The sequence below is a fragment of the Monodelphis domestica genome, chromosome 3, assembly GCF_027887165.1.
Source record: "Monodelphis domestica isolate mMonDom1 chromosome 3, mMonDom1.pri, whole genome shotgun sequence".
Taxonomy (NCBI): domain Eukaryota; kingdom Metazoa; phylum Chordata; class Mammalia; order Didelphimorphia; family Didelphidae; genus Monodelphis; species Monodelphis domestica.
Window position 1 is genome coordinate 49,337,495 of NC_077229.1, and position 12,805 is coordinate 49,350,299.

Consider the following 12,805-nt stretch of genomic DNA (forward strand, 5'->3'; position numbering starts at 1 on the left):
AAACTCAGAGCCAAGCTTTTAGTCCAGGAACTTACTATTTGACAAATATTGCTGGGAAAACTGGAAAATAGTTTGGCAGAAATCAGAAATAGACCAGCATTACATACCAAGATAATAATATGCATGATTTAGACAAAAAAAAGAGTGATATCATAAGTATACTGAGCGAGCATGGGAAATTTTACCTGTCAGATTTATAGATAAGGGAAGAATTTATCACCAAACAAAAGACAGAAAGGATCATGGAAAGTTCAATAAGTAATTTTTATTATGAAATGTTAGAGTTTTTATGCAAACAAAACCAAAGCTACCAAAATTAGAAGGAACGTAGGAAACTGGGGGAATTTTTTACAAGTTTCTCAGATAAAGGCCCTATATAACAAATATATGGAGAAGTGAGTCAAATTTATAAGAATAGGAGTCATTGCCCAATTGAAAAATGGCCAAAGGATATTGTGGAAGTCCAAGGAGAACAAATCCCTCCATCCTGGTGAACCGAGCACAACTCTCTCCATCTTGTGTGAGACATCAGTTTGCCAATTAAGGAACCTCCTTGACATGCTCCCTACCCTAACACCCCCTCCACAAGAACTCCTGGGTGACAATATCTGTTTAGTAAGACTTCAAAGGTCCCCTGATTTCAGGAATCAGCTTGATCATTCCAGCCAAGGTATCTTATCTAATCAGTCAGCTCTTGCTACATTCCCTCTCAATCTCTTTTGCCTGATGCCTTTCTCCTCCTTTGTGGTTTAAGAACACATAAGTCTCATGGTAAACTCACTTTGGGGAGCCTCTGCCCATGCAGGTAGGGTTCCTTTGCTGGTGAAAGCCAATAAACCCCAAGAAAGGTTTGATGCTCTGAGGTGTCCTGATTTCTGCATCACCCACAATGTGAACGAGGAGTTTTCAGAAGAAGAAATCAAGACTATCGATATCAAATATTACAGGGGGAAATGCTCTAAATTCCTGTTGATTAGAGAACTGCAAGTTAAAATAATTTGCTCAGAGGCACCACCTCATACCCATCAGCTTGGCTACTGTGACAAAAAAGGAAAATGACAAATGTTAGAGGGTATGTGGGAAAATTGGGACACTAATTGGTGTGGGTGGAGTTGTGAGCTGGAGAACAATTTGAAACTATGCCCAGAGGGTTATAAAACTGAACATACCCTTGGACCTAGCAATACTATTAGATCTGTATCCCAAAGCTATCAAATAAAAAGGTAAAGGACCCATACATGTGAAAATATTTCTAGAAGGGGATGGCTAGGCTAGGTGACTCAGTAAATTGAGACCTAGGTCTTGAGATGGAAGATTTCTCAGGTACTTCCTAGCTGGGTGACCCTGGGCAAGTCACTTCACCCCCATTGCCTAGCCCTTACTGCTCTTCTGCCTTGGAACCAATACACATTTCAGATTCTAAGATGCATGGTAAGGGTTATAAATATAAAGCAGCTCTTTTTGTGGTGGCAAAGAATTGGAAACTGAGGCAGAATGGCTGAACAAGTTGTGATATATTATTGTGATGGAATGCTATTGTGCTCTAACAAATGATAAGTAGGATGATTTGGAAAAACCTGGGAGGACCAAAATGAACCAATGCAAAGTGAAGTGAGCAGAACCAGGGGAACGTTGTACACAATAGCAACAATATTGTAATGATCAACTGTAAATGACATATCTACTCTGATCAGTCCAATGATCCAAGACACTTCCAAAGGATTCATTCTGAAAAATGTTATCCCCCTCCAGAGAGAGCTGATGAAATCTGACTGCAGCATGCTTTGTTCACTTTCTCCATTTTTCTTACTTTTGGGGTGTTTTGTTTTGTTTGGGGGGTTGCAATGTGGTTAATACAGAAATGTTTCTCCTGACTTCACATGTATAATTGATCCCATCTTATTTTCCTTCCCAGTGGGGAGGGGAGTGGAAGAATTTTGAATTGAAAGTTTTTAAAACCAAATGCTAGGGGGCAGCTGGGTAGCTCAGTGGATTGAGAGCCACGCCTAGAGATGGGAAGTCCTGTGTTCAAATCTGTCATCAGCCACTCCCCAGCTGTTTGACCCTGGGCAAGTCACTTGACCCCCATTGCCTAGCTCTTACCACTCTTCTGCCTTAGAACCAATATACAGTATTGACTCCAAGAGGGAAGGTGAGGATTTAAAAATAAATAAACAAACAAATAAATAGATAGATAAATGAATGAATGAATGAGTAAATGAATAACTAAATGAATGAATGAATAAATAATAAATGAATGAATGAAAATAAATATAAAAACAAATGCTATAGGGCAACTAGGTGGCTCAGTGGATAGAGAGCCAGGCCTGGACTTAGGAGGTCCTGGGTTCAAATATGGCCTAGGACTCTTCCTAGCTAAATGATTCCTGGACAAGTAATTTAAAACCAATTGCCTAGCCCTTGCCACTGTTCTGTCTTAGAATTGATACTCAGCGGGCAACTAGGTGGCTCAGTGGGTAGTGTAATAAGGTAAAAAATACATTATAATAGAAAACCAGGTCTAGAGACTGAGAGGTCCTAGGTTTGACATTTCCTAGATGTGTGTCCCTGGGCAAGTCAATTAACCCCAATTGCCTAACCCTTAGCCCTCTTCTGACCTGGAACCAATACTTAATATTGATACTAAAAGAGAAGGCAAGGATTTTTTTAAAAAGAATACTAAAAGTAAAATATACAAAACTATATCATACTCCCATTTTACAGGATTGGGGTTTGTTTGTTTTTTGGTTTGGTTGATTTTTTTCAACCGTTTTATAGTTGAGGAAACTATAGCAGGTTTCTGTAGATTTAGCATTTATTTAGCACTTTAAGATTTTCAAAATCTGTCATTGATTCCTAATTCCAAAATAGATCATGAGGTTGGCAGAAAGGTGGAATTGGGAGCCACAGCAGCTTATAGAGGGGTGGTACAGTCTGATGACAAGTTAGAATCACAGTCTTGTAAAATACTTTGAAGTCTCAAAGAAGTCACTAAGCAAAAGACTCCAAATGGATGCCTCTGGGATGAAAATCCCTAGATTGTCAGTGCCTGTAGTCTCTGCTGTTGGGGAAACTGAGGCTAGTGGATTGCTTGAGCTCAGGAGTTCTAAGCTCCAGGGAAGCTAAAGTTGATGTGAATTTCTACATTAAGGTTGGGCACCAAGATGGTGAGTCCTGGATGTGGAGAACCATCCACCTGCCTAGAGAATGCCAGCCTAGAGCAGAAACAGAGTAGACCAGCTTCCATGCTGATCACCAGAGGGACTGGATCATGTGTGACTGCTGCACTTCCAACCTGAGTATGATAGAGACTCAGGCTCCAAAAAAATCCTCCGGCAAGGTCAGTGGCTAAGAACGACCAAGGAAGGTCTCAGGGTCACTACGACATCTCCCCAGAGGGAGGGAAGTGAGGGAGGGAGACAAGTAGGATTTTACAATTTCAGAAAAATTCTCATTTCATGTAATTGGGAAAATAAAGTATTTTTTAAGAAAACTACTATGAAACCCCACATTTATTTTTTAAACTCTATTTTCTGTCTTAGAACCAATTGGTTCTAAGGCAGAAGAGGGACAAGGGTTAGGCAATGAGGGTTAAGTGACTTATCCAGGGTCACACAGCTAGGAAGCACCTTGAAGCCAAATTTGAACCTAAGTCATTTCCCTACATTTAAATAAACTACTTAGAATCTGGAAGCCATAAACTTTTATTTTTTAAGTCCATCAACCACTAAGTCATCACAGTTATTGATTACCAAGCCTAGTCCTGAAAAGTGCAAAAAAGGGACCATTCTCCATTCTTTGTGGAGGTAGGGGATTATGGGTGCAGAACATTGTACTTGTCATCATTCAATGGATGTATGGGTTGGTTTTGCCTAGCTGCCTTTACTCCCTTCCCTCCCTTTTTTATTATTTTCCCTAAGGAATGGCTTTCTGAGTAGTGGGAAAAGGGACTGATATTTTTGGAAATGATGGTGATATAAAAACAAGAGATATCCATGTATTTTTCAAATAGATTATAAATGCTTTAGGGCAGGACATTGTATACCTTGTCAGACGTAGTCAACATGTTGGGAGTTTTTTGCTTAACTGTCCTAGTTATAAAGGCAGATTCACAAGAGGACCTAGGTTTGAATCTGACCACAGGTATTTCCTAGCTGTGTGACTCTGGGTAAGTCCCTTAATCTTGACTACCTCGCCCTTGCTGCTTTTTTTTTTGTCTTAGAATTATTAAGAGACAGAAGGTATGGTTTGTTTGTTTGGTTGGGTTTCTTTTTTTTTTTTTTTAACCCTTACCTTCCGTCTTGGAGTCAATACTGTGTATTGGCTCCAAGGCAGAAGAGTGGTAAGGGCTAGGCAATGGGGGTCAAGTGACTTGCCCAGGGTCACACAGCTAGGAAGTGGCTGAGGCCAGATTTGAACCTAGGACCTCCCATCTCTAGGACTGGCTCTTAATCCACTGAGCTACCCAGCTGCCCCCTGGGTTTCTTTTTAATAAAGAGTGAGGGGCAGAGTATTGATTCTAAGACAGAAACTAAGGGTTTAAAAAATATAGTTCAACTTGAGAAAGGGCCCCCCCCACAAATGACTATAAAAACAAAACCCATCAATAACACTTTTTAAAATAACAACTCATTGGACCACAATGAGCTGCAGGAGCCAATAGACCATTTGGTGAAAAGCATCCTAAGGACTGCTATGGCGCAATCAAGGAATCTAGGGGAAGAACCTCAGGGGCCAGCCTGGTCCATCAGGACCTGGGCAAAGAAAGGCACAACCGATAAACCAATAGTCATCCAGCCAGTACTTGAAGGCCCCCAGAGAGGGAGAACCCTTTGGACAACTCCTGAGGAAGCTCCTCCCCCTTTCAAAGATGCAAATTACAAACTGTTAGATCACACTGAAATTCACAGTTTTCACCTGCTTCTCCTGGCTGTTGTCTCTGGGGCCAAGCAGGGCCATGCAGAGTACTCATTCATAGGATGGCCCTTCACATCCCTAAAAGACAGGTGCCTGCCCTGAGAGTCCCTCAGCTCCTGGCACTCATCGCCTGGCTTTATCTCGAGGCCACGTCAGTTCTTAGTGCCCATTTCCTCATCCATAATAATTAATAGCACTTTTTTAAGGTTTGCAAAGCACTTCCCAAATATTCTCTCATTTGACTCTCACAGCAAACCTGGGAGGGAAGTGCTATTATTATCCCCATTTTACAGATGAGGCCAGTGAGGCAAAGGTTAAGTAGTTTGCCCAGTGTTGAGATAGTAAATGTCTAAATCAGGATTTGAATTCAGGACTTCCCCAGATCCAGTGCTCTATCCACTGAGCCCACCTAGCTCCATCTATAAAATGGGAATGATCATAGCACATACCTCACAGGATGGTTGTGAGCTCAAAGGAGGTAACAGAGAAGGTCATGCTTTGCATGGGGTTCAGAAAGATCATCCTGGGACAATTCACCATCCAGTTTTTTTTTTTTATTTAATGATTGACAGACTCAAAAGAGCATGGTTTTGTGGGCAGAGCACTGAACTTGGAGTCAGGTATATCTGGGTTCAAATCCTGCCTCAGATACTTATGAGTTAGGTAAATGAGTAAATAATATTGAACTTGACAAGACTGGAGTTCAGTCTAGCCTCAGACACTAATTGGCCGTGTGATCCTGATCAAGTCACTTTACCTTTATCTGCCTCATTTTCCCCATCTATAAAATGAGAATTATAATTAGCCTGTCTCCGTTTTCTCATCTGTAAAATGGGGATTATAATTAACCTCTGACTCAGTTTTCTCATTTATAGATTATAATTAATCTCTCGGTTTTCTCATCTGTAAAATGGGTATTGTAAGTAATCATTCTCTCTTATAAATAGGGATTATAATTAACTTCTTTCTCAGTTTCCTCATCTGTAAAATGGGGACTAAAACAGCAATGTTTGCATCCTAGGGTTGAGGATGAAATGAATTAATATTTGCAAAACTTTGAAAACCTTAAAACTCTATGTACATGCTAGCTGCTGTTATTATTTGAGAGCAGCTAGGTGGCCCAGGGATAAAGGGCCAGACCTGAAATCAGAAAGACTCCTCTCCCTTGGTTCAAATCTAGCCTCCTACACTTCCTAGCTATGTGACCCTGGACAAGTCCCTTAGCTTTGATTGCCTCAGTTTCCTCATCTGTAAAATGAGCTGAAAAAGGAAATGGCAAAGAAAACCTCAAATGTGGTCACAAAGAGTCAGATACAACTAAAAACCAACTAAACAATTCAATTCTTATTTTGGGATGCTTGTTCAGCAGCAGCTAAGTGGAAGAAGACGCCGCCTCCTCTCCGTCCAGCAAGACTGAACTCTCGTGTGGCACTCTCCTTAGCCCCAGTCTTCTCCCAACCCATCAGTTATATAGCTCAGGGACCTGCCATGATGCAGTAGGAACCTGGGTCAGCAGGCTGAAGGAAGGCAGTGAAGACCTGAGCCCAGGCCAAAGAGGATCAGCAGCCGGCCCCAGTCCTCACCAGGCACCGAAGGAGTATTAAGGTCAAGCCTTTCCCTTCTCCCCCCCCAAACCCAGACCCCAACACAGTCACACACTCAGACATTTGTTTTTTACGTTTTTATTTTAAAGTGAATTATCTTCTTTTAAAGTGATAAGATTTCTTTTATTTTTCTTTCTAGTAGAAAAACGATGAAAAGGAGACAGACGTTTGACCAGGAGACCAGAGATTCTGATTCCCCCGCCCTGAGGGAGGCGACGCATCACACTGCAAGCTCCGGGGGGCTCTGGGGGCCCTGAGATCTTCCTCCCGGATGCTGCCTCGTTTCCCTGGGGAGCACAAAGCAGAGTGGAGGGCTGCCCAGTGCCCCAGAGTGCGATGGGGAATCTCCTGGGACCACATCCCTCTGGAATAGACACTTGTAGACACAAAAGATAGAAAAACGATGAAAACGATACGATATTAAAAACCAGACGAGCCTGTGTAAAGAGCCTGGGAAGCTAAAAGGGGCGCCTGGAGAGGCCGCAACCCAACAAAGGGGGTGGCGGCCCTGGACTTTCCGCCCAGCCATCGCTGTTGAGAGGGCTCAGTAACTGGAGGCCTGCCTTGGGTCTGGGGGCTCAAGCCTCAGCCCAGGCCATAAAGCCGCAGCTCGAGGCTCCCTGAAAGGAGCCCCTCAATGTGACGAGGGCGCGCTGGAGGGGAAGTGCTGGGTTTCAGAACCAGGCCTCGGTGGGGGAGAAGAGACTGCTGGGCAGGGATAAGGCTCATGTCAGCTTGTGTTCACTTGGCTGTCGGCAGTACGTGATTCATCCTGGCTCCCTTTGGGGGAGGGGCAAAAAGTGCTCAAACAGAGGGGGGCCCCGAGGGGGCCCAGACCAAAGGCCTCCTGGACGGCCCAGGCTAGGGACAGGCCGAGGGGCACGTCGGCCAATTCCTGGAAAAGCTGGATGCCGGCCTGTTCCCAGACTGGGCCCCGTGGCATCTCCCATCCCGGGGCCCAATTTGAGAGTCCTCAAGGACGAGACCCTTTCTGTCCAGAACAAAATATTGGATTCTCTCACATACACACACAGTCAACACGTGTGTTGATGGCAGTACACAGAAGGAGATGTTACAGCCACGTGCTGCCACGACCAGGCAGGGGAGGTTGCTCAGGACTTGCTGCGGGCAGTCTGTCCATCCTGGGGGTCTTCCTGGAGGAGGGGAGTCTGGGAGCTGGGGAGCGGGTCTGAGGGGGGGCCCAGCCCCTGGTGGAGATCAGAACCGGAGGTCCTCTGCGGATGAGAATGGACTGGGTTACTTCTTCTGGGACAGACACATGCCCGCCTCCCCCTGCCCTCCTCCCCATCCCTCTGAGAGGTCTTCAGGCCCGCACAACTCCCCTTGGGGACGGCCAACGAGAAATAACTGGAGCGACCCTGAGAATCAGAGCCGCGCGTCATCGCTTGAACAGTGTTCAACGGCACGTCGAGGAAGTCTTTCTGGCCTCTCTTTCTCTCCTCACTACCCGTATACAACAAGTGCCTCATAAGTGTGTGTTCGCCGATTGGCCTTGTACAGGCCCTTGATTTCACTGGAGGCATGAGAGATGCACCTGGCCAGTTTCCTCAGCGGTCTAGTGGCAGAGACGGGACGGAACCCCAGGCTTCCCCACTCCAAGGCGGGGGTCTTTCTGGCCTGGCCTCTTTGGGGGCGCACTCCCTGACCCCCGCCTTGCCAGGCTGACAGGTGGCCCTTTCCCCAGCCTCTCCAATAAGAACCACAAGGGCTGGGTTTGGGCAGAGGCGCGCTGCCGGTGTTTAACAAGCAGCTCTCAAACCCAGTGCAGTTTTCGGAGTCTGTCCCTCTCTGTTTGGGGATTTCACACTGAAAATGCGATCATCCCGGGGATGCCCCCCTGGTTGGAGATTCTTCCAAATAGCTTTTGCATGTCTGAATCGCAGGGATAGCCCGCAAGGGGAAGATTTCTCTCCCTCTCAGAATGTCTCCATCAGGAAAATGTCTGGTTCCGTCAGCTTATCCCGAGCCGGGAGGTCTGGTCCACCCTTGGTCCCGGTACTTGAACCCATTCAGAAAGTGGAGGGGGGTGAGGAAAAGCTGGACCACCGTTTGATACAAGGGAAGGTCCAATTTGGGGAAAGTGCCTCCCAACCCAAAGTGGACAAGGAAAGACATCAGGTGTGGAATAGGCCAGCACACAAGGCGAAGGACAGGAGGTTGTTTTTTTAAATGAAAATTAAGGCTGCCAAGGAAGCAGCTGGGTAGCTCAGTGGATAGAAACCAGGCTTGGAGAGGGGAGGTCCTGGGTTCAAATGTGATCTCAAACACTGCCTGGCCGTGTGACCCTGGGCAAGTCACGTAGCCCCCACTGCCCAGCCCTTACCACTCTTCTGCCTTACCACCAACAGATAGTACTGATTCTAAGACAGAAGGTGAGGGCTGCCGTAGGCCTGAAAAGCCTCCTGCGGGTTACGGCTCTGCTTTGGTCAGTGAGCAGAGGAAAGTCGCTCCCTGGACCCTGCTGGAGAGCTGGAATGCACAACCGCTGTGAAGGGTCACCCTTTATCTCTGGCTGTCCCCTCCCCCTCCTGAGCTCCCTTTGCTGTGTATCACAGGTCTGGCCTGGGGGAAAGCACGTTACTTAAAGGCCCTGAAAGGAGGCCTTCCAGCCCGTGCCCAGAATGCCCAGGGCTGGGATGCCAGAGGACACTGTGGAATGCAGAAGCAGCTCCCACTCCCCCTCCGTGCACCCTCCCATTGGCCAGATCAGCCATGGAAGAGGGGCTTGGGGGAGGCATTCTGCCTCTTGAATCAATAAAGAAACACATATTTGGGGCTGGGGGTGGAGGCTGGGGGAGGGGGAGCTCACCAGTATGGGCTGTAGAGGCAGCAAACATCTGAACAATGCCTCAGCAAGCCTACTCTGAGTCCCAGGAGGGTAGACTAATGGAGTCGATTCATCCGATGCCACAAATAACCCCCGCAGGCCCACGCAGCTAGAACTAGGCCAGCAGCTGCTGGCTTCTCTCACGGAAACCCTCTGGAACCCCTTCACTAGCGCCTCTGCCAGGTCCTTCCATCACTAGGCTCCTGCCACTTTGAACCTCCTTTCCAGCTCTCAACTAGAAGCCAGAAGACCTCTAAGGTCATCTCAGCCCGATCCAACTTGTTTCACAGAATTCTGTAAATTCTCTCCCAGAGAAGGGAGTCCGAGCGGCAGGATTTGAACCCAGCTCAGTCCATCACTCAAGGCTCCACATTGTGAGAGTAAAAATGAATAAAAGTCACGTATTTTAAATATGTAGGACTTAATAACACCAAAAAATGAGAGAGAAGGGGGTTAATTCAGCCAAGAGAGCAGAGCACACGTCTAAAGACCCACACCTGCCATGCTTTGCCAAAGCACAAGCTCAAAAAGACCCCCGCAGCTTGGGTCTCAGCCAAATTTCTCTCCCAAGCCTCCATACATAAAGCGAGGGCGTAGCTTAAAAGGATGCTGGGTAAATGTAGTTCAGGTGCAGCAAATTTCTATTTACACATTCCCCCCCTGATCCTTTGGAAGGCCAGTCTCCTCAGTGGATCATTTTAAACGACGCCCCCTCTTCTTTGTCTTTCAGCTTCAGCCTAGAAACACCCCCACCCCGTTCCAATAAGGGGAGATCTCACTACCTTCCAAAAAGCAATGATCTTCAGTCTTGAGGCCAGGGAGGAGGCTGCAAAGTGGGGAACCCACCTGGCTCTTGGAGACCCAATCAGGGTCCATGGAAAAGAGCCGAATAGCCTCAAGATCTAGCTTTTCTAGAGGAACCAGGTGGCTCAGTTTACAGAGAACCAGGCCTGAAAAGGGAAGGTCCTGGATTCCAATCTGACCTCGGGTATTTCCTGGCTCTATGAACCTGGACAAGTCACTTAACCCTCATTGCCCAACCCTTACCACTCTTAGGCCTTGGAACCTATACATACTGTTGATTCTAAGATGGAAGGGAAGGTTAAAAAATAATTAATAATAATAATAGTAAGGATCTAGCTTTCCCCCTCCACACTCTCCTCGAAGGCCTGTGCATGCACATGAGGAGAGGCAGAATCATACAAATCTCCATGTCTCGATCCAGCACGGGCCCCAATGTGGAATGAGCTCTCCATAGAGAAAAGAGCTTGAGCTGAGCCTGTGGGCTACAGCCCAGCAGCATTCCCCATCTCCCACCCCCAGTTTTAATAAGGGACTTGGATAGAAAAGAACCATAACCTCATTTTCACTTTCTAGTCTCTGCCGAGTGATTTAAGCAAATTTGTGGGGACAGGAAAAGGGAGGGCAATTGCCAAAGCCTCGATTCAAGACCAACCAGATTCACTGAGTCCTGTGATCACTAGGCCCAATGTTTATTTCAGTAACTTGCATCTGTTCTCTCTATAGAGTTTTTTTTAACTCACCTTCCATCTTAGAATCAACACTATGCACTGGTTCCAAGGCAGAAGAGGGTGAGGGCTAGGCAATGGGGGTCAAGTGACTTGCCCAGGGTCACACAGGTGGAAAGTGTCTGAAGCCAGATTTGTTAGTTCAGTAAATTTCTTTTTTTGTTTTTAAACCCTCACCTTCCATCTTAGAATCAATACTGTATATTGGTTCCAAGGCAGAAGAAAGGTGAAGGCTAGGCAATAGAGGTCAAGTGACTTACCCAGGGTCACACAGCAGGGAAGTGTCTGCGGCCAGATTTGAACTCACAATCTCTTCTCTCTAGGCCTGGCTGTCAATCCACTAAGCCACCTGGCTGCCCCTCTTAGTATCAATTTGAAGACAGAAGAAAGGCAAGGACTAGGCAGTTGGGGTTAAGTAACTTGTCCAAAGTCATACAGCTAGGAAGTATCTGAGATCACATTTGAACCCAGGTTATAGGCCTGATGGCTCTATCCACTATGCTACCCAACTGCCTCTCTTTCTATAGATTAAAATTTATTTTTATTTTAGATCATAAAGCAAAAGCCAAGGCCACCCCACAATCTCAGATGCCAAAGAATGACATTCAGGAGGAAGGGGGGGGGGGGGAATTTTACTGCTTTAAGTAACAAAAATGAAAAGTCAAAAGTCCCTTTGCCTCAGTTGCTCATCTATGAAATGGAGATAATAATAATTACACAGATAACCTCGCTGGGTGGATGATGAAAGGGAAGTGCTTTGTAAACCTAAAAAAACCTCTGAAAATGAGAACTGTGATTATTCTGAATGTCAAACTACATTATCTCCCCAACTCCCAATGTGGAGACCCATTTGGTTTCAGGAAATAACCTTTTGATGACTTATTTTTTTAAAATAGAGAGAGGAAGTATGGATGATGGAAAGATCACTCAGTTTGGAGTCAGAGATCGTGGGTTCAAATCTTGCCTCTGTCACTCATTAGCTGGGTGACCTGGTCACCAGGTAAAGTAAATGTCAGAGAGTAGATTTGAGTCTAGACTCCCTCATTCCACAGCTATATTCTTTCCACTTGCTAGAAGGACTATTTTCACACTTGGCCTAAAGAAACATAATATATATATATATATATATATATATATATATGTGTATGTGTGTGTTATTTATTCTTATATATAAATATATAAATATAATTTATCTTTATATATATACACATACATATATTTATATATACATACATACATTTTAGGTATACACACAGACACAAATATATACATAGATTTTCTATACATGTATTTTCTATATGTATGTCATATTATACATATATTCTATACATGTGTTATGTTATACATGTATGTTGTGAATACATGCAAAATATTTTTAAATCCTTCTCATCTGTCTTAGAATCAATACTGTGTATTAATCTCAATTCTAAGGCAGAAAAGAACAAGGGCTAGGCAATGGGGGTGAAATGACTTACCCAGGATCACATATTTAATATTCATTCTAGGCCAGAAGGGCAGCAAAGGCTAAGCAAGGAGGGTTAAGTGACTTATCTAGGGTCACTCATTTAGTATTCATTCTAAGCCAGAAGGACAGCAAAGGCTAGGCAGTGAGGGTAAAATGACTTGCCCAGGGTCACACAGCTAAGAAGAATCTGAGACTAGATTTAAACCCATGTCTGGCTGACTCCAGGTCTGGGGCTTTATCCACTGTGCTACCTAACTACCCCATAACATATCATTTTAAGTCTACAGGTGTTCCAGAATAAGTTGAGGTTGGAGGAGATGAGGAGAGGGTATCTGGGTGGTACAGTGGATAGAATGCTGAACCTGGAGTCAGGAAGTCCTGAGTAGGAATCTAGCCACAGATACTTCCTTAGCTGTGTGATCCTGAGAAATCACTTCATCTC

The 12,805-nt window shown here is 45.2% G+C and overlaps 1 protein-coding gene across 5 annotated transcripts in view; it reads right to left on the reverse strand.

The window, feature by feature from the left end:
- Positions 1-6,583: 6,583 nt before the first annotated feature.
- The window catches only part of SCARB1 (scavenger receptor class B member 1), a 98,523-nt gene continuing 92,301 nt past the window's right edge, over positions 6,584-12,805 (reverse strand). For 2 of the 5 annotated variants that reach the window (XM_056821900.1, XM_007489636.3), the window contains exon 12: positions 6,584-7,756. In XM_056821900.1, coding sequence (XP_056677878.1) covers positions 7,634-7,756 — 123 coding nt within the window. In that variant the 3' untranslated portion in view covers positions 6,584-7,633. The remainder of the gene's footprint in view (positions 7,757-12,805) is intronic. The other 3 variants (XM_007489637.3, XM_007489634.3, XM_007489635.3) reach the window with 2 other exon arrangements.